The sequence below is a fragment of the Dendrobates tinctorius genome, unplaced genomic scaffold (assembly GCF_039654945.1).
Source record: "Dendrobates tinctorius isolate UK_male_01 unplaced genomic scaffold, ASM3965494v1 ptg000069l, whole genome shotgun sequence".
Taxonomy (NCBI): domain Eukaryota; kingdom Metazoa; phylum Chordata; class Amphibia; order Anura; family Dendrobatidae; genus Dendrobates; species Dendrobates tinctorius.
Window position 1 is genome coordinate 22,330,004 of NW_027361737.1, and position 26,198 is coordinate 22,356,201.

Consider the following 26,198-nt stretch of genomic DNA (forward strand, 5'->3'; position numbering starts at 1 on the left):
AGGTGCAATATACATTTTGCTCTCTAGCCTTTTGAATCTTTCTGGACAGTATGTCATGTGCAGTAATGAGCATCAGTGCATGGTGCAGGGAGTATTATAGGGAACCTGAAATGACTTTATCTGGAAAGCAGAAACCAAGTAATCTAAATGGCATCAGGAATGAAAAACACAGACTGGACTTGATTTCCCAATGAATTCCTGGTATTTCAACTGTGTCACAGCCCCCTTAATCCAGCTTAAGAGTAATTTGAAGTTCAAGTCATTATTAAAATATGGTGTGATACTAATTTCCGTATGCTTTCTTTGAGCTTTTTCGTAAAAGAACCTGTACAAAGACGGATATATATGCAGAGCAGATTAAAAGCCAGAAACCCCTATGTAGAGTAACAGGATGTTTAGTTCTGAATGCTAAAAGGCTGGTTATTGTACTCAGGGCGGCCACTGACAGCTTGGAGCCCCTGTGCAAGAAATGTGTCTGGGCCCCCCTCTTTTTATGGTGACATAGATACATATATATATATATAGCCACACACACATACATGTATATATATTACATGGTCTCCTTTATTATTTATATTGCCGTCCCTTATTATACAGTGCCCTTTCTTGTTGTCTACAGCACCGTCCCTTACATATCGGATTATATAGAGCCCTGTTTTTTATTACATACTGTCCTGTCTTGTTAGCTGTATAATGCAATGATGGCTGATGGAGCATGGGAAAGTTTATTTTCTAATGGAGGAGCTGATGGACTGGTAGTCTGGTCACCGGCTCCTCGATCAGCAGTCATTTTATATCTAAAAAGAGAGGGGACTATGTAATAAAAGAGGGCGCTGTGAATAACAAAATTAACAAGAATACACTATGTAAGAGACAGCACCATATATAACTAGAGAGGATGGTACGTAATAAGGGGCAGTGTTATACATAGTAAAGGAGGAAATTATGTAACTAAGGATGGTGTTATACAGAATTAGTGAGTATACTATATACGTTATACAGAATTAGTGAGTATACCATATACTAAGGGTCTGTGTTATACATAATAAGTATGTACACTATATACTAAGGGACTGTGTTATACATAATAAGTATGTACACTATATACTAAGGGACTGTGTTAGAAATGATAAGCGATAATAATATCTTCCTCCACCTCCCCCTATTCCTAAGTCCATTATAATTCCCCCTTCCTCCCCCCCGCATCCTATTATTGTCCTTTCCCCACCCCATCGCTCTCTTCACCACCTCCATCATTGCCTTCTCCCCACCTCTATAATTGCTTTCTCCCCTGCCACCCCATCATTGCCCATTCCACCACTTCTATCATTTCATCCTCCCCCACCACCCCATCATTGTCTTCCTCCACCACCCCCATTATTGCCCATTCCACCACTTCTATCATGTCATCCTCCCCCACCACCCCATCATTGTCTTCCTCCACCACCCCCATTATTGCCCTGTCCACCACAACCATCATTGCATTCTCCCCCACCATCCCATCATCATTGCTTTTTTCCCCCACCACGCCATCATTGCCTTCTCCCCTACCACCCCATCATTCCTTTCTCCCCATCTCCATCATTGCCTCATCCCCCATCACCCCCATCATTGCCTTCTCCCCATCACCCACATCATTGCCTTCTCCCCATCACTGCTTTCTCCCCACCACCCCATCATTGTCTTCCTCCACCACCCCCATTATTGCCCATTCCACCACTTCTATCATGTCATCCTCCCCCACCACCCCATCATTGTCTTCCTCCACCACCCCCATTATTGCCCTGTCCACCACAACCATCATTGCATTCTCCCCCACCATCCCATCATCATTGCTTTTTTCCCCCACCACGCCATCATTGCCTTCTCCCCTACCACCCCATCATTCCTTTCTCCCCATCTCCATCATTGCCTCATCCCCCATCACCCCCATCATTGCCTTCTCCCCATCACCCACATCATTGCCTTCTCCCCATCACTGCTTTCTCCCCATCACCCCATCATTGCCTTCTCCCCATCAATGCCTTCTCCCTATCACCCCCATCATTGCCCTCTCCTCCACCTACACACACACAGCACCATTCACCTCTTTGCACATTCCCCCAGAGCTACACATGCACACACACAGCACCTCTCACCTGTCCGCACCGCAGGCACTCCTGCAGCATCACCTGCGCCCTCGCTTCCTCTCTCTGCCACAGCCGGCCACTGAATGATGATGTCATCCAGCAGCGCTGCTGTGTGAGCGGAAGCACGGGCGCCATGTAGGAAGTAGGATGGATCCCTGCAGCTCCGCTTCGCTGCTATTTTCTCTTGTAGGCAGCAGAGCTGCAGGGATCGCTCGCACATGAGGGCAATCTGGCAAGGGGCCCCCCAGAGCCTTGGGCCCAGAGAAACAGGCCAGATTGCCCTCATTATTAGCCGCACTGCAGGGGCCCCCCTCCATCTCTGGGCCCTGGTGCAGCTGCACATGCGGTATGTCCACCCATGATTGTACCTGTTATTATACGTGTCCTTGTGGACATTAGAAGTAATCAGTTTCTACAGATATGGTGGGAGATTGCATTAAAAAAGTCAGACTTTTATCTGAATCCAACTTGTGATGGAGATGTGGTACTCATATTGCTGCTATTAGCTACACGCCACTGGCTGGGGGCGCCTGGGGCAGCGGAGGTTCTAGGCAGCTGCCTATATGCCAGCACATGTCCGGTTCTTATATAGAAATCTATCACCAGGTTTTTCCTACCCCATCTGAGAGCAGCATAATGTAGGGGCAGAGACATTGATTCCAGCCATGTATCACTTACTGAGATGCTTGCTTACTTTCATTTTGATGAAATCCCTATTTTATCTGCTGCAGAATTGCCAGTTTGACCCGGACATTATATGAATGGTAAAGAAATGTGCTGCTTTCTTTTGGAAAATATAACAATTCCCTTCTTTAACCTGTTCCATCCTTTAAAGAGGACCTTCAACGTGTCAAAAGTGGTGATTTTTGCACTTTTTTTTTCTATAACTCCTTAAAGACCAAGCCATTTTGTAGGATAAAGCCTCATATTCCAGATCTGACCAGTGTCATTTTATGTGATAACTTTGGAAAGCTTCTGTGGCACCCCTGAGGCTCAGTCACCACAGGGGTACTGCACCTCCTCCTGAGGTGTGGTACCCCACCATCCAGGTAAGGTTGAGACTCCTGACCCCACTCCAACACCTGCACCCCACACCACAAAGTAGTGTAGCAAAGCACCTTCGGCGGCTCCCTGCTTGGAGTGTAGCAAAGCACCCATTGGTGGCTCCCTGCTTGGAACACGAAACGTGCTGGGTGGTAGGTGGAGTTTAGTTTACATTAAAGAGAGCGGGAAGAGTTTGGGAGAGGAGTCAGTTGTTGAGGAAGGAGAGAGAAGAAGATCCCTGGAGAGAGGGATAGATGGATGGAAGTGCTGCAGCAGATCCCAGTGACCTGGGTCTGCTGGCACGGGAAAGGAAGAGAGAGAGAGCAACATAGACTGAAAGCCTGATTTTCCATAGAAAGAAAGATTAGTACGGAATGTGAGGAGTAAAAGAGAGCAGAGGACGTGGGTTAGAAGAGAACCCTTCCTAGAAGTTCTAAGCGCAAGGCCGGGGTCCGGTCCCCGAAGTTGTATGGATACTAATGGTCCTGCAGCAGACTCCGGAGGAATAGAAGTAGTGACCGCTTTATTCCCACACAAGACTTGGGGGCACAACAGCAACTGGATAGTGAGCCGGGACTTAGTACAAGGAGTCCCCGAAGCAGCTGTCTGCCGTACAAGTAGAGTTCATAAGAACATCGGACATGAGGAACTCCAGTGTAACTCAGTACTAGGAGAACTTCATTTAAAGGCGCTATAAGAGGAGACGTTCAGAAAGGCACATGTTGGCGGAGTGTTGGAAAGGAGTATTCCATCTGGCCTGGAGGTTGACTGAGTCCCTGACCCCGAGGACACGGCACGGAGGCAGGCACCTGTTTGTACAACAGACTGTGAGTAAAGCTTTGGGACTACATGCCCTGGTGTCCTCCACTCATTCCTGCGCCTACACCGCACCATTCCTGCAATGCGTCTCTACACTGCCCTGGGACTACAGCCCTGCCTGTGGAGGGCTATAACATCACTGCTGCACCACACCATCTGTCCCAGAGGATCTGTCTGCAGCGTCGGCTTACATCTCTATTGCTGAACACCACAGGTGGCGTCACAAATCACTCATAAACTTTCATCACTATAAGCACACTGCAACAACTCCTTTTACAATGGGCGCCCCGGGCCACGGGCCGGGTCCCAGCTGCCGTGACATCTCCCATTGAAGCTCATCGGGCCCGGTACCGAGTACCCCACAGCCCTGGGATGGCGACCCACTTCTACAAATCCCAGTGATTCTGAGATTGTTTTTTCAGGACATGTAGTACCTCCTGTTAGTGGTAAATTTTGGTTGATATGATTTGCTTTTATTTATGAAAATATCGAACATTTGACAATTCGAAAATTAGCTTTCAAACTTTCTCTTAAATTAGATAGTTATACCACACAAAATAGTTAATAACATTTCTCACATGTCTACTTTACATATGCATAATTTCTTAAATCTAATTTTCCTTTTGTTAGGAAGTTAGAAGATTTAAAAGGTTATCAACAATTTTTCATTTTTCCAACAAAATTTACAAAACCTTTTATATTGGGTCCGCATTACATTTAGGGGATTATATGAAAGAAAATACCTGAAAGTGACACTATTCTAAACTGAACCCCTCAAAGTCCTCAAAACCACATTCAAGAAGTTTATTAACCTTTCAGGTGCTTCACAGGAACTAAGGCAATGTGGATGGAAAACATGAAAATTTTACTTTAGCCCCAAAATGGACCCCAAAATTTGTTGTGCAATTTCTCCTGAGTACACCCATACCTCATATGTGGGGGAAAACTACTATTTTGGTGCATGGCAGTGCTTGAAAGGGAAGGAGCACCATTTCACTTTTTGAACACAAAAATGTCTAGAATCGAAAACGGACGCCATGTTGCATTTGGAGAGCCCCTGATGTGCCTAAATAGTGGAAACCCACACAAGTTAGCAGAGTTTGGAAACTAGACCACTCAAGGAATCTATGTAAATGTGTGGTGAGCATCTTGAACCCCCATGTGCTTCACAGATGTTTATAACGTACAGCCGTGAAAATAAAAAAAATCACTTTTCTTCCCACATGTTGTTTAGCCTTATTTTTTTATTTTCACAAGGGTAACAGGAGAAAATGGACCCCAAACTTTGTTTTGCAATTTCTCCTAAGTACTCTGATACCCCATATGTGGTGGAAAATTACTGTTTGGGTGCATGGCAGGGCTCCGAAAGGAAGGAGAGCTATTTGACTTTTGGAGTGCAAAATTGTCTGGAATAGATATTGGTCGCCATGTCGCATATGGAGAGCCCCTGATGTACCTAAAGAGTGGAAACCCCCAACAAGTGACCCTATTTTGGAAACTTCACCCCTCAAGGAATATATCTAGAGGTGTGTTGAGCATCTTAAACTTACTGGTGCTTTGCGGAATTTCAAAACATTGTGCTGTGAAAATTAAAATTATTTTTTTGCCCCAAATTTTTCATTTTCACAAAGTTAACAGGAGAAAAAGGAAACCTAAAATTTATTATGCAATGTCTCCTGAGTACGGCAGTGACCCATATGTGGTCAAAAACGACTTTTTAGGCACAGTAGAAAGCTCAAAAGGGAAGAAGCGCCATAAGAGTCCAAATATGCCTTGAATGGTTGCAGGTGGCATGTCACATTGCCAGAGCTTCAAGGGTTTCAGGACAGCTGTACCCCCATAAATGACTCCATTTTATAAACTACACCTCTTAATGAAATCACCTAGTGGAGCAGTGATCATGTTGACACCACATGAACTACTTGTGTTTCCTCCCGCTACTAATGTACCTATACCCGACATTGCCATTTCCGTGTGTGGTTCCACTATTACTCCCCAACAACATGCCCGCTGTCTTGGGGTCATGCTTGACTCCGAGCTTTCCTTTGTCCCCCACATACGATCACTGGCTTGCTCTTGTTATCTGCACCTCAAAAACATTTCTAGAATTCGACCTTTTCTTACTTTTGACTCGGCAAAAACTCTTACTGTTTCTCTTATTCATTCTCATCTCGACTATTGTAACTCTCTTCTAATCGGTCTCCCTCTCCAATCTGTCTTGAATGCTGCTGCCAGGATCATATTCCTCGCCAATAGTTACACCGATGCCTCTACCTTGTGCCAGTCATTACACTGGTTACCCATCCACTCCAGAATCCAGTACAAACTTATTACCCTCACCCACAAAGCTCTCCATGGCTCAGCACCACCCTACATCTCCTCCCTTGTTTCAGTATACCATCCTACCCGCGCCCTCCATTCTGCTGATGACCTGAGGTTAGCATCCTCAATAATCAGAACCTCCCACTCCCGTCTCCAAGACTATACACGTGCTGCACCAATTCTTTGGAATGCACTTCCCAGGTAAATACGATTAGTCCCCAATCCCCACAATTTTAAGCGTGCCCTGAAAACTCACTTATTCAGACTGGCCTACCGCCTCAACACATTAACCTAATCTATCCCTATGTGGCACAGCCAAAAGTTTTTACCATAACCAGGTTCCCCGTATCATGTTCCCACATGCTTTATGCATCCATTAGCCCTCTGCGTCTGTACTGTTACACACTTAACATTATGGCTGGTCCATACAATCAGGGCAACTGTTACCACCCACCTTTCATGTCTCCCTTTTTTTTCCTCATAGATTGTAATCTTACGGGCAGGGCCCTCATTCCTTTTGGCATCTGTTAGTATATATGTGATTATTGTTATGCTGTAATGTCTATTGTCTGTACAAGTCCCCTCTGAAATGTAAAGTGCTGCGGAATATGTCGGCGCTATAGTAATAAAATTTATTATTATTATTATTATTATGTTTCACAAAATTTTATACCATTGAGCGATGAAGAAAAAGAACTAAATTTTTACAACTGTAATGTTCCTTTAGCTCCAGGTTTTACATTTTCACAAGAAGAAATAGGTAAAAATGACCACATAATGTGTTAATCAAGTTCTCATGAATGAGGCAATCCCTTATATGTGGCTGTACAGTGCTCATAGCCTCACAGTGAGACTCGGGAGGGACTGAGCGCTATTTGACTCTTACAGAACAGATTTTAGTAGAATAGTTTATGGACTCTCCATATACAGAGCCCCTAAATGCCAGAAGAGCAGACTCCCCCCCCTCAATTGACCCCAATTTTGAAATTACAGCCCTCTGGGAATTTATCTGCAGGTGTAGTGATGATTTTGACTCCATGGGTGTTTTCCAGAAACAAGCATCAGTGGATGTTGGTGAGTGAAAATGCAAATCTGCCATTGTAGTGCCCGTACATTATGCCCAGCTCCTGCTTCTGGAGGCACGCACCCATAAATTAAGTGGGCTCTCCTTGCTGCAGTAATGCCAAAGATGTGGAGGCTAACTGCGGTTTAGGCACACTGTTGGGTTCAAACCGGAGGGGCATTTGGATTTTGGAGCGCAGGTTTTGAAGTATTTGTTTTCGTGGGAGCCACATCACTTTTCCAGAGCCTTTGAGCTACCAGTAATGTGGAAGCGTCCTATATTTCTGTTAACAGATGACGCACCTGAGTGGGGACTTGCTTTTTCGTTGGTTGAGTAGAAGTATTGTCATGATGGACATAGCACGTCATAATCCTGGAACTGATACCCATTCATGACGTGCTATGTACGTCATTGGTCATAAAGGGAATGTGTCAGCAGGTTTTTGTATTGTAATCTGAAAACAGCATGATGTAAAGACAGACTCTGATTCCATTGATGCAGAGGCGTAGCTAGGGTTTTGGTTCAGGGGGGGCGAAACTTTTGAGTGGGCCCCTAACCAGGTAACCTTGATTATAACTGGGTGACGCACCTTAATAGTGGAGGAGAACCTCAGCAGATGACCGCGCTGTTACTGAAAATAATTGCTATATAAAGACCAACATTGATATTACCGCCATATGGTCAGTGGTAGATACCCGTCCTACAGAACATACTGTATAAGAGATCACAGCACAGCTACAGATAATAATCTACCGCTGACGTTCTTTCTGAAGGAACCGTTCACTTTTCACGTCTTTTCAATCTGGCCCAGACCGACATGACAACTTCTCCAGCCAGGACTCGGCTACAGAGAATACAACAAAGACATGTTTCACTTCTCACATTTTCGGCACTGTCCAAAACGGGACTATCCCCAACCTGCACAAACTCCTCATTCTGCTGATGCCCCAATGCTGATCCGCTGCTGTCGTATGTGACCCTATTAATGCACCTGCTGTGTGGCCCTGTGTGACCTCTAAATTTTAAAGCAACCCTCTAGAAAACACTAAGGCCGGGTGCAAGTGCCCTAGAAAACAGTGCCCACATTTTGTCCCCTAGAACGTAATAATGCTAGTACTGTACATAATGCACTCCCCATAGGCCGACTCTATAGTATAATGAATTCCATATAGGCAGCCTCTGTAGTGTAATGCACCCCTATAGGCAGCCTCTATAGTGTAATGCACTCCCCATAGACAGCCTCTGTAGTGTAATGCACCACCATAGGCAGCCTCTATAATGTAATGCACCCCCATAGCCACCCTCTGTAGTATAATGCACCCCCATAGCCACACTCTGTAGTATAATGTATCCCCATAGCCACCCTCTACAGTATAATGTACCCCCATAGCCACCCTCTGTATATGCACCCCCATATCCATCCTCTGTAGTATATGCAACCCTATAGCCATCCTCTGTAGTATATGCAACCCCATAGCCACCCTCTGTATATGCACCCCCATAGCCACCCTCTGTATATGCACCCCCATAGCCACCCTCTGTATATGCACCCCCATAGCCACCCTCTGTATATGCACCCCCATAGCCACCCTCTGTATATGCACCCCCATAGCCACCTTCTGTATATGCACCCCCATAGCCACCCTCTGTATATGCACCCCCATAGCCACCCTCTGTATATGCACCCCCATAGCCACCCTCTGTATATGCATCCCCATAGCCACCCTCTGTATATGCACCCCCATAGCTACCTTCTGTATATGCACCCCCATAGCCACCCTCTGTATATGCACCCCCATAGCCACCCTCTGTATATGCACCCCATAGCCACCCTCTGTATATGTACCCCCATAGCCAACCTCTGTATATGCACCCCCATAGCCACCCTCTGTATATGCATCCCCATAGCCACCCTCTGTATATGCACCCCCATAGCCACCTTCTGTATATGCACCCCCATAGCCACCCTCTGTATATGCACCCCCATAGCCACCTTCTGTATATGCACCCCCATAGCCATCCTCTGTATATGCACCCCCATAATGATCCTCTGTATATGCACCCCCATAGCGATCCTCTGTATATGCACCCCCATAACCACCCTCTGTATTGCACCCCCATAGCCATCCTCTGTATATGCACCCCTATAGCTACCCTATGCATATACACCCCCATAGCCATCCTCTGTATATGCACCCCCATAGCTACCCTATGCATATGCACCCCCATAGCCACCCTCTGTATATGCACCCCCATAGCGATCCTCTGTATATGCACCCCCATAACCACCCTCTGTATTGCACCCCCATAGCCATCCTCTGTATATGCACCCCTATAGCTACCCTATGCATATACACCCCCATAGCCATCCTCTGTATTTGCACCACCATAGCTACCCTATGCACATGCACCACCATAGCCACCCTCTGTAGGATAATGCACCACTCCCCATAAACTAAATACCTCTCTTCCTCCTGGTTCCTGCGCTGATCCTGCTTATCTGCGACTGCAGGCGCCGGGTACTGACGTCATCGCGCCCCCTGTCAGTGTCGGCGTCGGTGACGTCAGACGCTGACAGGGGGATGATGAGAGAAGGAGCGCTCACTCCTTCTGTCATCAATGCGGTCAGCTGTGTCGGCATGTAGCTGACACCGCTGACCCTGCGATGACGGGCAGGGGGCCCACTGCTGGCACCGGGCCCCCCCGCCTGCTAAGGGGCCCATAGCGGCCAGACTCTCCCTGCTCTGCCGCAAAGTGCATCTGTAGCGTAGCGCCGGGTGGGCCCCCTGAGAGCGCGGGGCCCGGGGCCACTGCCCCCCCGGTAGCTACGCTACTGCATTGATGTATCACTTAGTTCACTGGGTGCAGCAGTTGTGATAGAATCACAGTTTTCTCTGTTGCAGATCTAGCAGTGCTCTGAATGTTTAGCTGTGTATAGCTCCGCCCACACCACTGGCAGCTTTTTGTCCTTGTACAGTGTACACAGAAATCTGCCAATCAGTGCTGCGGGTGGGGATATACAGAGCTCATGAATATGGAGGACTACATGGCAGTAGATGTAATAGTCCTCTAGTGATAATCTCCTGCTGATAAAACTGATGTTATCAAAACTACAACATGCAACCCAATAATTGACACACCACAGAAATTGGGGTCTTTGTTTCTACAATATGCTGCTCTCAGGTTGGGTGGCAAAAACCTGATAAAAGATTCCCTTAAAAAGTAAAGATCTGATATAAATTCAAGACAACTAGTGTGTCTGAGACATACCAGACTATTGGATATTCCATAGAATAGGTAAAATAAGGATGGCAGCAAAAAAAATATGATTTTGTGACAAATACGTCTATTCTACGGGTCAAGAAATTAATGAATGAAGTGCTGCACTGTTTGTGTGAAAATTAATGTATTATATGATAGTTTGTAAATTATTCGATATATTTTGTAAGTCACATGGATGCCCATGAACAGATGCATTGACACATGTGTGTGGGAGATGAATAGTAATAGCGGCCAAACTGGAAATCTTTCAACTTGTAGGTGGAGATGACTAGTAAGCCAAACAATCTGGAGCCTGGGATCAGCCTGGATGTGCACTTACAGAAAGGAGCTTCAAAACTTGAAATAGATGGTGCAGATAAAATGGTCACAAGTAATAAAATGTGTGTGTGCCATTGAGGTCGCCATCATGACTACAACCCACCAGTTGCTGCCTGAGAGCTACTAAGTTTGACTTTAACAATGGGCAGACCTGGCCTCCCACATTGTGCCGTCCCCATATTCCCTTTCTCCTCTTGGGATCCACTATAAGGCCTCTTTCACACATCAGGTTTTCGCCGTCAGGCGCGATCCGGCGCTTTTGACAGAAACCGGATCCGGCGAAATGCAATGCCGGATCCGGTTTTCCCCCCCCCCATTGACTTGCATTTGCGCCGGATCGCGCCGGATGGCCATGCGTTTCATCCGGTTTTCGCCGGATCCGGCAATGTGTCGCGATCCGGTGTCTGGAAAAAACGGCTACTGTAACGTTTTTTGTCTCCGGCGAAAAAGCCGGACACGCCGGATCCGGCGCGTCCGGCTTTTTCACACAATGAAAGCCTATGAGCGCCGCAATGCGCCGGATCCGGTTTTTTGGTCTGAGCATGCTCAGTAGCTCTGCCCACAGGAGATATATAAAAGCAAGACAATGGGACCCTCAGCCACACCCAACATGCCACCCAAGCCAAGAACCAGGAGCAGGAGAAGGCAGCAGACATCTGCAGCAGCAGCACCATCAGCACTACCCCAAATGGAGCAGCAAATGGAACATGCTGAGGAGGGGAGTCCAGCAGCAGATGAGAGACGGTAATTATCAAATCCCCCATTCCTCCAAACTAGGGCCATGGAATATCAAGATATTCATTGGCCCTTTGTTTCTCTTTATTCAACAGCCGCCAAAGAGATGCAGCAGCAGCAGAAATGGCATCACTGGCAGCAGCAACAGCAGCAGCAATACCCACAGCCATGGAGTCTGGCCATCAACAGGACAGCACATCTTCTTCTGGGAGCCCTCCCTCGCATCGTCAGCGTTTGACGGTAAGTTTTTATTTCCAAAATCCATCATCTCTGTAATATATGTCTATGCATTGCCTTTTATTTCAAAACAGGAATCACAAGATGAAGAGGAGCTCCCAGAAGAAGAAGGAAGGGGTGGACAGACACCTGGAGTGGGCTTACAATTGGTAAGTTTTTTGCATCAAACGCAGAAACACAACATCACACTACACACAACACATAGAAAACAATGTTCTGCAGACCACACACAGCAAACAAATGCCTACATCCAAAGACATAACATTTTTTGTTTTTTTCTCTAGTCTTCCCAATCTGGTGCTCGGCCAAGAGGTCCTCGCAGTGCCTCCCAGGGTCGTCGGCGACAGCAACGCGGCGGTCACCAGCGTGTAAGTATAAATATTTTTGCTTTGTTTTTTTGCACTTTTTATTTCATTTCTTTTGTGGAGGCTAATGTTATTTTTGTCTTTTTCTTTAACAGCCTTCACAGCGTGCTCCCGACTCTGACGGTGAGGATGGAGGACTCGATGTGGACCACCTCATCGATCTCGTCAGACAAAGGGAGCCGCTCTGGAATATGGCTGACCGCCGCCACGCTGACCTTATCGTTACCCGACGACTCTGGGAGGAAATCTGTTCACTCCTTGTGGGCCGCTGGGAGGACCTCGATGTTCGGGACCAGATTAAAGAGCGTAAGTATATACAGTAACGGTTGCTTGATGTAAACCAGTGTTTCCCGAACTCCAGTCCTCGTGGTCCCCACGGATCATGTGTTCAGGATTTCTATTTACTATGGAAATCCTGAAAACATGACACCTGGGGACCATGAGGACTGGAGTTTGTGAAACACTGATGTTGTATACTAACCACTCCTTTCTCGTTTCAGGGAACAGAATTGTGAATTGGTGGCGGTCTGTGAGGGATCGTTTCAAGAAGGAGTTCAATAAAGAGATGCGGGCCCCGAGTGGATCTGGAGGACGCAGGAGCAAGTACAAGTACGCACAAGCCCTGTCGTTCCTCCGTGAAACAATGCTCACCAGAAGGTAAATATTACACACCACATGTGAAAAAAAATGTTAGATGTAACTTTTTTTTTTCTGCCAGGGCCATACCATGTCAGTATTTTAATTGTTTTTTTTTCTCTTTATTCCACAGCACGGTGAGCAGCACTCGGGAGCCTGCACGATTGGACCCTTCTGAGGCGATCCCTGAGGAGACCGGCACCGAGGGACACTTCGACCGCCCCGGTACATCTGCACCTTCCCAGCCTTCCCACACATTCGACCCATCTGTCCCATCCACCAGCACAGGAGCATCGTGGCCGCCTACATTACATGAAGCTGCTGGTGAGGAGATCGCTTTCCCTTTACCCCACCCTTCTGCCCCTGCCACCTCTAGTACACCTGCGGGTACTGGGCGGCAGCGGCAGAGGGGTCAGGAAAAGAGTTATGCGCAAGAGTTCTTGCATCTGAATGCATCTTTCCAGAACTGTCTAAAAGTCTTGTCAGAGCAAATCTCCGCAGGCTTTCAGCAGATCAACTCCAGCATTCTGGAGGTGAAGACACTTCTGCAAACCATGCATTCAGAAGCAAGATCTTCGCCAAACCACACCTTTTTCAGGTCTGTTGTGGAGCGCATGGCAACACTATCTCCTACCCAGCAGATGCATGTAATGCATTCGTGCCACGGTGCTCTACAGCAGGTTACCTCCCAACCTCCACCTCCCACCACTGTAGTTCCTCCACCTGCACCCCCTCCAGCCACTTTCCATCCTCCCCCTCCTATTACATCTGCACCCCCTCCAGCCACTTTCCATCCTCCCCCTCCTATTACATCTGCACCCCCTCCAGCCACTTTCCATCCTCCCCCTCCTATTACATACCAGCAACCTCACCAGTACCAGCAACCTCCCCAGTACCAGACATCTCCCCACTTCCAGCAACCTGCCCCATACCAAACTCCTTCCCCGTACCAAACTCCTTCCCCATACAACTTTCCATCAACATCATCTGCTCCTACAGTCCCTGCCCAACCCTCCACTCCACCGCCCACCACCTCTTCTGCCTCCCACATGTCCACCCATTCTGTAGTTTTTTCCACACCTTCACCTCTAACTGTTCCTTCCCCACCACGATCCCAGTCCTCTCTCCACACACCCAGTGTCGAAGTGTCCCGCAGCCCCTCCAGCAGTATTTCCACCCCACACTACACAGATTTGTAATGTGTGTTTTTTAATAAAAATGCCCATTGGGTTTAAAACCTTTATTAAAAAAGTTTTTTGCACTTTAAAAACATTTTACAAAAAAAAAAAATTTTTAAATAAAAGTTAAATTATCGTTTCACAATGGTTGTCTGTCTTTTCTTTCTGCGGCGAACTATGTTTAAAAAAAAGGTTAAATACAGGGTATTTCAAAGGTAAAAAGGTATTCAAAACCAGGTATAACTGTGGGTAAATTTTAGCTTTTTGCCACAGTTGTGTTCCTGGTTGTGTTTGAAGCAAAGTATTTCACCTAAAAAGTTGTGTTTATTGTTGGTGATTTCCTAACAATGTACACAACTTTTGTTAAAAGGTGAAATACTTTGCATAAAACACAACCAGGTACACACCTGTGGCCTAAAGCTAAAAATAGTAAGACCATGACAAGATAGCCAACTTTGGTTGGCAAAGGTATATACTGTTGGTACAGAAGGTACACAAGTTTAGGGCACAAATCTTTCACACTCTGTCATCCCAGTGTACTCTGCCTTGAGGGTCAATTTTAAAAACCGGATCCGGCGTAATCCGTCGAAAAACGGATAGAAAAACGGATGAACCGGATGAGACGGATCCGGTTTTGTCTGTCAAGAACAAGACGGATCCGGCAGAAAACCGGATCCGGCACATCAGGTTTTACAAAACATTTGCCGGATCCGGCATTCCGGCACGACGCCGGATCGCGCCTGACGCCGAAAACCTGATGTGTGAAAGTAGCCTAATACGGGCTTGACCGACCTGGGAAAAGACAGTAATTTGTCCTCTTACTACAAGATCAGGGGGTCCCTGTGCTGGAGAAGTAGAACAGTTTGCTCTGGAGCTATGATCACCTGCAATTATGGGATCCAGAAAACATTGTGGCAATCACTGTCTGCAATGTCCATCATTATTTATACTCCTTGTTGGAGAATTTCTGGGTAATATATTAGTGCTAATAATGAAAATGACTTGTTCCACTTGCAACATGAACTCTACAGAGAATAGGCACAAAGACGCTGCGGTAAATTCATCAATTATTCTTAGACAGTGCAACTTAGACCAGACAGTCTTATAATGTGCCAGATTTACCATATGAGTTGACGCTGTTTAGTAAATCTGGTGCATTTTTACACTGTAAAGTCTAATCGCTTATAATTTGGTTTAGTGTGTGTCAGAAATTTTCACCAAAACATTTGTGCATTTTTTTGGAGCGCGGAGTTATATGTTTGGACACTGCCCTTTCTGCTTTTTAGCCAAGTTACGCCCTCTGTCAAACAAGGCACAAAAAGTGTCTATAACACACATAAATATGGTGAAATTCATAAAAAGCATGTATTTAGCTTGATAAATGCCCCCTATCATTTCCTAATGAGAGTGATTTTTCAACTTGGCTATCGTATAGAACCCAAATGATTCTGGTGTAAAAAGGTGCAACATTTTTGTGTAACACGAAGTTGAGCAAAAACTTAGCAGCTTTTGGGATTTTCACACCATTTTCATCCAACTCTAACAAAGTGGGTGGGTTGGGGGAGGAATGACAACACCTGTTAGTTAAATTCATGAGAAGGGACTGGAGTAAGATTTGTAGTGAGGCGCCTGATTCATTAAAGGGAACCTGTCACCTGTTTTGGCCACTATAAGATGTGGCCACTGCCTTTCAGGGCTTATCTATAGTATTCTATAATGCTGTAGATAAGCCCCCTGTCCAACCTGCAAGATAAGAATAATAAGTTTTATTATACTCTCCCGGGGAGGGGGCGTCCGGTGTGGTCCAGTCCGATGGGTGTCTCAGGTCTGAGTCCGGGGCCTCTCATCTTCTTGCGACGCCGTCCTACTGCTTGCTTCATCACTCCCCGGGCATCGTGCTCCTGCACAGGCGTACTTCTCTGCACTGTTGAGGGCAGTGCACATTACTGCAGTACGCAGGCACCGGGAAAGTTCAGAAAGGCACAGCGCCTGCGCACTGCAGTACTTTGCTCTGCCCTCAATAGGGCAGAGAAGTACGCCTGCGCAGGAGCGCGATGCCAGGGAGTGATGAAGCAACAGGAGGGCGGCGGCGCAAGAAGATGGGAGGACCCGGACCTGCAACACCCATCGGACATGACCGTACCGGACTCCCCCCCCCCCCAGGTAAGTGTAACAAAAGTTGTTTTTCTTATTTTGCAGGTCGGATCGGGGGCTTATCTACATCATTATAGAATGCTGTATATAAGTCTTGAAGGGCAGTGGCCGCATCTTAGAGCGGTCAAATCAGGTAACAGGTTCCCTTTAAATGGTGGGCGCCTCTTAATGACTTAGGAGCCCATCACTACACCTCGCCCTCTGATCAAGGCCGGCATGAAAAATAGTTGAATCTAATGTAGTTTCCAAATGTAGTGTGAGCTGGATAAGCAAGGGGCGGTGGAGAACAGACCAGAACAGGCTTGAAAAGGACCTAGATGACACTCATCCGTGGACTCTTCCAGAGAGAGAGAGCTCATAGAGGAGATATGCTAGTCATGTTATGCAGAAATTGGATGAATTGTGGACTTCTTGACACAGACATGATCTTTCCCAAAAAGACTGGCCTCCAGAAGGGACTTGAGTGAGGTTGATTACAGGGAGAATGCTCAGGAGGAAACTAAGCCTTTAATAGGGTTGTCCACTACTCGGACAACCTCTTCTCACTCAGAATGTTTGGCCTCGATAAAATAAAAACACTTATACTCACCTACCTACCGGTTCTGTTGTGGGTGCTCGCGTTCCCAGTGCTCACGTGAGGTTGTTAAGACACGTGAGCCCTGCGCCTCATCAGCGCTGGCATCACTGCTCCCACCTTTGGAAGTTTCCGTAATCAACAGGAGACGAGAGCTGCCGTAGCCTCTCACTTCCGCTTGATTTGTTATAAGGCTGAAGGCGCTGATTGGGCTCAGGGTTGACGTGTCATAACATCCTCACGTCAGTTCCGGTTAACGCAAGCTCCGACATCGCTGGCATGGTTTTTAATTTAAGCGGGCCAAACATTATGAGTGAGAGGAGGTTGTCCTAATAGTGGACAACCCCTTTAACAGAATTATGGAAGTAACTGTAGAAGATTTAACAAAAATGATATATTTACCCATCCTCCTCTTCGCTTCAGCCAAGTGACCAAAGTCTTGCGTACAAATTCCCCTAGACAGTCCACAATGGTCAGAACCAGCGCCGGCTGAGACTGTTTCACACAGTCAACTGCAAGTCCAGCTGCCACTGCATACAGTGAGACCACTTTACCCCATGTGATTCCTACAGAAGCAAAGAAAAAATAAATTGGAAATATACATTAAAAAAAACAAAACAAAGTGCCAGCAAAGAGACCATGTATACAGTCTGATAATGCCCGGTGGGTGATGTACGGTAAGTAGGGGAATGACAGAATGACAGAAATCAGACGTAATCATTTCTATGGTTTCATAAAACTAACTAGCCTTTTATACAAAAGAGATTTTCGCCATTTATCACATCATTGTTAATTTTAGATATTGGTAGTCACTTGTAAAATTAAACATCAATTTTTAATTAATCGGGGAGACAAAATGACTTGTTGGTGCCACCACCACCATTTGACACAGCCCTTTGCGCACATGCTCCCGCTGGCAGATAATTGCATGAGTTATCACCGGAAGGGAGGAGTGAAGGCATTTTTATATTTCAGCTGTTGTAAGAACCTTGCCTTAGATTCCTGGATTAGGGTGTTCCATGGATTGACATTATACTTGTAAGATTATTGCTATTTCATGCATTTTATCGTATTTTTTTGCACTTCTTCGTTCCATGATACAGATACATCTAGGTAATACAGGTGCAGAATATGGATTCTGCAGTTAGGCTTCTTTGCTGCTGGGACAATGTGGATGTAATATTTAAATATCTTTTATAGTGTTTCATCTGATGTTTGTGTTGCTAAATAGTGATGAGTGAATGCGCTCAGATAAGGTGTTATCTCAGCATGCTTGTGTGCTAACCTAGTGACTTCGGTGTGCTCGAATAATATGTTCGAGTCGAATCCCCACGGCTGCATGTCTCGTGGCTGTTCGACAACCACAACACATGCAGGAAATGGCTAAAAAACAGGTAACTCCTGCATATGTAGCAGCTGTCAAACAGCCACAAGACATGCAGGCACGGGGACTCGAACATAATATACGAGCACGCCGAGACACTCGGTTAGCACCCGAGCATCTTCAGATAACGTCCTATCTGAGCACGTTCACTCATTGCTATTGCTAAACACTATTCCTAACCTATATGTTGTATTTATGTCTTTTGACACGATAGAAATGTGTGTCCCGTATTACATTGTGCTGGAGTCAACAGTGTTATATATCATTTTTACGCTATGATGTTGCCCGCGCTGCCCTGCCACAAAAGGTGGTGAGTTCTCCTTCAATGGAAGACTTCAAACAGAGGCTGGACAGACATCTGTCTGGGATGACTTAGTGAATCCTACTTTGAGCAGGGGGTTGGACCAGATGGTCCAGGAGGTCCCTTCCAACTCTACCATTCTATGACTGCAGTGTACACATTGGGATCAGTGTGCCCAACACTTTGATGTACAGACATCGCAGTGTATCTGTGCCATGAGTGTGCCTGTATGCCATCTGTGCATGCAGTGAATATGTGCACTCTGTATGTGTGTCGTATGTACAGTTGTCACCAGAAGTTTACATACACTATATAGAAATACACATATGCATGATTTTCTCAATATCTGACATGAAATCAGAATAAACCTTTCCCATTTTAGGTCAGTTAGGATTACCACAATTATTAATATTTGCCAAATGCCAGAATAACGAGAGAGAGAGAATGTTTTAGTCATGTTTATTACTTATTGCAAAGTCAAAAGTTTACATACATTTCATTAGTATTTGGTACCATTGCCCTTAATCCGAATGACTTGGGTCAAATGTTGTATTTGTGTATAATTGTTTGTAAAGATGAACGAGGCACCTTCCTGAGTGGTATGATGGCTGGACATGCCCATCTTGTTTGTACTTCCTTGTACTGATGAACAAGGCACCTTCAAGTATCTTGAAATTGTACCCAAGGATGAGCCAGACTTGTCCAAGTCTACAGTTCTCTTCCTGATATCTTGGCTGATTTCTATAGACTTTCCCATGATGCTACACAAAGAAGCAGTGTGTTTCAGGTGTGCATTAAAATACATCCACAGGTGTCTCTAATTAACTCAGATGTTGCCAAAAAATCAGAAGCTTCAAAATACATGATCTCTTCATATGGCAGTCCAGAATTGTTTAAAGGCATAGTGATCTTAGTGTATGTAAACTTTTAACTTTGCAGTAAGTAATAAAAATGCCTTAAAACATTCTCTCTCTCATTATTCTGGTATTTGGCAAATATTAAGGCTAAGTGCACACATTGCGGAACTCCCGCGGAAGTTACCGCGGGTATTCCGGAATTCCATTCCGCGGGAAAACCGCATTTTAAATTACCGCGATTTTCCCGTGGAAAAATTAGCGATTTGCAAGTGTAATTAGCTTGCAGAATGCTAGCGTTTTCCAAGTGATCTGTAGCATCGCTTGGAGAACTGATTGACAGGTTGGTCACACTCGTCAAACACAGTGTTTGGCGAGTGTGACCAACTTTTTACTATTGAGGCCGCCTATGCAGCATCAGTAGTAAAAAGATCTCATGTTAAAAATAATAAAAAAAAATAAATTGTGTGTTTCTCACCTTCTGGCGTTCCGCGCAGAGTTCCCGATCATTGCGATGCTCCCGTTCCCAGTAATGCCTTGCGAGACCTTTGATGACATAGCAGTCTCACGATACTGTAGCGGTCTCGTGAGACCGCTACGTCATCACAGGTCCTTGCCGCAAGGCATTACTAGGAACAGGAGTTGGCGGGAGCATCGGTAAGGCTGCGGGGGACGCCGGAAGGTGAATATAACCCGATTTTTTTATTTTAATTCTATTTTTTACAGGGATATGGTACCCAGGCCCTGGAGGACAGTCTCCTCTCCTCCGGACCGTGGGTACCATCCGCAAATGTTCTTACTTTTCGCATGGTGTGCACAGCCACATGCGGAAAGTAAGCAGAACAATGCATTCCTATGTGGGCGGAATCGCCGCGATTCCGCAAAATAATGAGCATGCTGCGTATTTTTCCGCGATGCGATTCCACCGCGGGAAAATCCGCAGCATTAGCACACTATTGCGGAATCCCATAGGAATGCATGGGATGCTGTTTTTTTGCATTTTCGTAGCTAAATCACGCGTTAAAAACCGCTGCAAAAACGCGAAAAAACCACAACGTGTGAACGCAGTCTTATAATTATGGTAATCCTAATTGACCTAAAACGGGAAATTTTTTTTCGGATTTCATGTCAAATATTGAGAAAAACATGCATGTGTGTTTTTATAAAGTGTACATAAACTTCTGGTTTCAGCTGTACATGTCTGTAGACTTTTTTCTATGTACTGTTGAAACCGTTCATGCCTGCATTTAGTAAGGCTACTATAGATATAGAGAGTGTGTATGTACGTAAAATGCATTTGTGCATGCGTGCCTCTATTTCCTTACATTAGATTTTTCATTTATTAAAAAAAGTCCCACGATCCCTCAGTATTCGCTTGAGCTGTGACTACTGCCCTGTATATTGCATGCATACATTGCAGTAATCTATTTAAATCCAACATGTCGTACTGTTGAACTCTCTTTTGGAATGTGGCACAATGCCCAGGAATACTTTGTAAATAAAATGAACATCTGACTATAACCCATTTGGTAGATTGACTTTACAGACTGGCAGAAAGTCACAATCAAGGACTCTGTGCGGCACAACGCTGTGTGTGCTTCAGATCACATACCTAGATAGCGATTTAACAGGCAATTACATTTTTATGGCTAACACCAATTATATAAAATAACATAAAACTATTGACATGCACCACGGAGACTGGAGCCACGAGGTTCACATTAATACAGTGCTCTGCGTTGGCGTTTCTGTTAGAATACAGGAAAGATGTAGATCTTTGTACCGTGTTTATGCATGTCTGAAAAGGATGAATGATGTTAGGACAGAAGCCGGGCTCAGTCAGGGATCTCCTTTGGAATACAGATCAGAAGAGCACTGTATTAAAGGGAATTTGTCAGCAGACTTTTGCTACGCAATCTGAGGGTAGCATGATGTAGAGGATGAGACTCAGATTTCAGCAATGAGTCACTTATTAGGCTGTGTGCTGTTATTTCCATACAATGAATATTTTAGCACCAGGATATTATCACTGCCCTGGCCACTGTGCACATGAGCCCTGGTTCAACTACACCCCCTGTGATAAGCAGCTCACTGTCAATAGACAAGGTACACAGAAAGCTGTGGTGTGGGTGGGGTTAGCTTTCTGAGCTCTGCTACATCTAGAAACTCTGATTTTATCACAACTCTCGCTGATAAAACACTGATTTTAGTGAAACATCAAAACACAGCCCAGTAAGTGTTACATCACTGGAATAAGGGTATTTACCCTTACATCATGCTGCTCTCAGAATACATAGCAAAAGCCTGCTGACATATTCCCTTTAAACAGGCACTCTAATGAACAGCTGTTTCACCTGCAAAACCAACTGGTAAATTTTAATGGGTGTGCAGTCCTGTGGGTAGTAATAGTAACGAATGCTCTGCAAAAGCATGAAAACAATGAATTTAAAAACCACAGCATCTCTCAGAGGCATTGCGGCAACGTCAGTCCTCCTCTATCTAGCATTACCTTTTGAACTAACCAATAAAATGTAAAAAATGAAGAATTAATACATAAAGTAAAGAAAATGCAGAATGTTTCGGTTTATAAATAAACTTAATTTTCTGAGAACAGAATACCCCTTGAAGTAGTAGTAATATGGAATACTCTGAGAATAGCACATGTACATTTTCCAGCTCTACTACCTGCTGAGAAAATCTCTGCAGCAACTGCCAGGAAAGCATCGGACAGGACAGACTCGGAGGCGAGGGAGATGTTCAGCTGACGGGCAATGTTCCGGTATACAGCTGGCCTCATATATTCAAGCTCATCCCCTGCAATATCAATAATGAGAAATAGTTAGTTCTAAACTTTTGTCTCAATACGATGTAGCTGCAAACAAATACTTTTCTCCTGAAGTTCTAAAAGGATTTCAGAGCCCCGTTCTTAGGATCTGTTGGGATCCGATTGTTCAGACCTCTACCGATCTACCAGCTATTACTTATCCTATATGGGTAGGTAATAACTTTCAATATATGGAATTTCCCTTTTTATGTGATTAGTCCCAATGTGCTATTCAGTACTATGTGATATACTCAAGGGTGAAGGAGACTGAAATTTGTGGTCACTGGTTGTGATCTGATTTTATGTGCATATGTATCAGGCAGAGTCCCTATCCTGTTTGTTCCTACATCTCAGGTTTTTGGACTTTTCATGAAATAAATGAAGCATGTACATTGGGATTATCTGTAATTCCTTAAATTGTCATATTGAGTTCCAGTTACACTTGGCGAATATAGAGAGCAAACATTGTTAGGAACTCTCATTTCCCGAAAATAGGGCAGCGAAAACAAACTATCGAATCACATAAAGAACAAGCAAAACACTTCTTCATTGGTTCACATTAGTCTTAAGCCTTCTTAAAAAATCATCATTCACAGCAACACATCTTCCTGTGGACAAGGGGCTGTAAGCTTAGGATTACTTTATGGCCTAGAAGACTGATGTTTTGTACCCCAGTCTTGAAGAAGAGTGCACTGGAGTAAGATGTGCCACATTTCTAAAGAGGCGTGCATGTACACCTCTTAATGAATTTGATGTAACTTTAAGGGTACATGCACACGCTGCGGATTGGGGTGCAGATTTGGCCACGCGGATTTTGTAAAATCCGCAGGTAAGTCTGCAGGTCAAAAGACCTGCGGTTTTACCTGCGGATTGCTCTGCGATTCTGCCCTGCGGTTTTTCATCTCCTCAATGGAGGAGATGGCAAACCGCAGCGGAATCCGCAGAAAGAATTGACATGTCAATTCTTTCTGCGGATTGAGAACCGCAGCAAAACTGCGCGGAAAAATCCGCACCGTCTGCACTGCAGTTTTTGTTTTCCATAGGCTATAAAGGTACTGTACAGGTTCCTGCGGAACCGCAGCAGAATCCGCAGCGTGTGCACACACCCTTAGTCATGCTGCACCGCCAGAAATGTTTACTCCAATCAGCAAATGGAGTACATCTCTATCGCAATATATGCCGCTTTTGTGTTGTAAATTTTGTTAAACTTGTTCACTGCGCCTCCTTCTAAGCTCCGTCCACTTTTCAAAAAGTTAGCTAAAATATCCAGGATTGGTGTAACTGTGAGTTGCGAAAACATTTTGCTAAATTTCAAACAGTTTTATGCCAGAATTCCGACAAAATGTGTATGATGAATTGGGGTCCTAGACTTTTTGTACTAAGAATTTTTTTGGTGAAGCAATACAAACCTTAAATGGGTTGTCCCCTGCTTGGAGAAACAATGTAGACTCCATATAAAATAAAATAAAAAAAAATCTCTTGTCTTCCTGCTCTAAGCCAGAGAATCCAAGGAAAGATCTGCCCACAGGCCGCCCCAAAGCTCAAACATGTTCCTCATCATAGAGACAGACTGTGCTTCGGCCTGTGTGCAGGTCTCTCCTTGGTCTTTCCATGGTTTCTCTGGGCCCGTCACACTAAGCGATATTGCTATAATATCGCTATAATGTCACTGATTTTGTGACGCAGCAGCGATATTGCTAGCGATATCGCTATGTGTGATACTTACCTCCGACCGGCTCCCCCGCTGGTTATCGCTGATCGCGCGAGAACATCCTGGGCCGTTTCTCGTCGTTAGCTTCCTGCTGTGGCGACGAGCGACGCGTGGACGCGGGCGGGAGGACGTCTTCATCACCTCGTCTGACAGGTAAGTAGCGACCCCCGACCGCTGCTATGTTGCTGGTGAGATCTGCCTGTGTGGCAGCTCACTAGCGACCACTTAGCGATGCACCAGCGATCCTGAACGGGTCATATCGTTGTCGGGATCGCTGGTGCATCGCTAGTGTGACAGTACCTTTAGAGCAAGCAGATAAGACTCTGCCTACAGACCGGCCTCAGAGCACGAGCATATCATTAGCTGAATACTTCTAACACCAATTGCACAAGAACCACAAGATGGATTTCTTCACCCCAGGTATCATTTTAATCCATATAACAGCGGCAACATGACAGTTTCTGTAGGTTACTGAGCAAAATCCTGCCGACAGGGTCGCTTTAAATAAAATGTTCCTGTGCTGAGATAATCTTACAAATGTTCCCCTGCTGTGTACTGTGTAATGGCCGTGTCTGACCGTACAGGAACATGGGCTGATCATACCACAGCTCCTGGGCGGGGTAGAAAGTATATAGTCATTATGGCATGGAATCGCAAATTATTCTTTATTTGAAGCAAAAAAAGCAGTGAAATGTTTTACCTCACAAAAAGAATCAGCTGTGATCCCATACTGTCCTGTCTGTATCCTCTCTTTTGCTTCCTCCCCTGCCCAGGAAATGTGGTATGATCAGACCATGTTCCTGTACAGTCAGGCACAGCCATTACACAGTATGTAGCAGGCGCACATTTATAAGATTATCTCAGCACAGGAACATTTTATTTAACACATCCAATTGTGAAAATTATTATTATTCCAAGATCTATTGAGTAAAATCAACTTTTGTTCGTGGGAAAACCCTTTTAAGTTTATCACATGGAAATTGCCCAGTGATTGCTCATTGAAGCTTAATGAATTCCATCTGTTTGCTTTATATTCACTTGAGGAAAATATTACGTGATTTGAGAAAACCAGGAATTTTACTGTAAGCTATTTAAAGCCCTGTTTTCTTGAGTGTAATATGGATGTATTTCTGTACCTGTACTACGGCTTCTAGTCCGGAACCAACTGTAGGTCGATTGACCACAACTATGAGGCTGTCAATTCGTGTCTTCAGACGCATCAACGGGTCAGGATTTGTGGATGTTCTGCTCTTGTTTGAAATTGACCTTAGGGCTCGTCCAGACAAACATATTATACTGATGGGTGCATAGCACACAGAGAGAATATGCACCCATTATAGCCAAGGTGCCTGTGTACATGGCCAATTTTCCATGTGGACTTATGGTCTGTGTGATAAAAATCACACCATGCACAACTTTGGTCCATGTAAATGGTAGGTAGCTGCTGCACACGGAGCTAGTCACATCTGCAATTTATGGATGTGAATTACGTGAGTTTTCAACTGCCTTCTGAACCTGGCCTTAGTCTATGTGGGTAGGTAGAAATCTGTAAAGTCCGTATATTCATAACGGGGCTGAAATGTTCTCCTCATCCACAAAACAGTTGTATGTACTGTATATTATGAGAGGCTTGAGGACATGGCTGATACCAAGAAACATTGTTAAGACTAAAGGTTGAATGTATGAACATAAACTTTAATATCCTGTAGAAAATATGCACAAACATGAACTGAATCAACCTCGGACAGGTGTCTGGTTTATGTCCCATTGGATAAGCAAAACATAGTCACGTAGAGAGCCATAAAGAGAAAGAAGGCGCGTAAGATGTTAGGTTGGGTGAAGATATGCTGCATTTTCCAAGACAGTCTGCTAATTTTCCTAGATACCCATCATTTTTTAGAATTAGAAGACTTCTGAGGGTCAACAGTGAAAAATTTAAGGAAACCAAAGAACAGGTTGTACAAGACATTGACCATGTAGTTGTCAGTATATTCTGTGGATGTTAGATCTGGATATTCTTTGTCTGTTGATAATAGAAAGAATAAGAGGAGGCAAGGACCATGTGCACATGGAGGGATTTTTTTATGTAGAATTGATAGGGAATCAGTAAAAAAAATATGGCATGTGTAATTGCATGCAGACGAAGATGCCATAACGTGTGATACAGCGCTACAGGGACTCCTTGTGCCAACGTATAAGCTCACTGACTATGGTAGTAAAAGTGTGCCTCTTTAGAAAAACTATTTTTCCGGAAGAGACTGAGATAAT

The 26,198-nt window shown here is 44.9% G+C and overlaps 1 protein-coding gene across 1 annotated transcript in view; it reads right to left on the minus strand.

Moving 5' to 3' along the window:
* The window catches only part of BOK (BCL2 family apoptosis regulator BOK), a 78,231-nt gene that overhangs the window by 8,576 nt on the left and 43,457 nt on the right, over positions 1-26,198 (minus strand). Inside the window, exons 6-7 of the mRNA XM_073581188.1 lie at positions 22,081-22,209; positions 17,259-17,422 (exon numbers count right to left, since the gene is read on the minus strand). Coding sequence (XP_073437289.1) covers positions 17,259-17,422; positions 22,081-22,209 — 293 coding nt within the window. The remainder of the gene's footprint in view (positions 1-17,258; positions 17,423-22,080; positions 22,210-26,198) is intronic.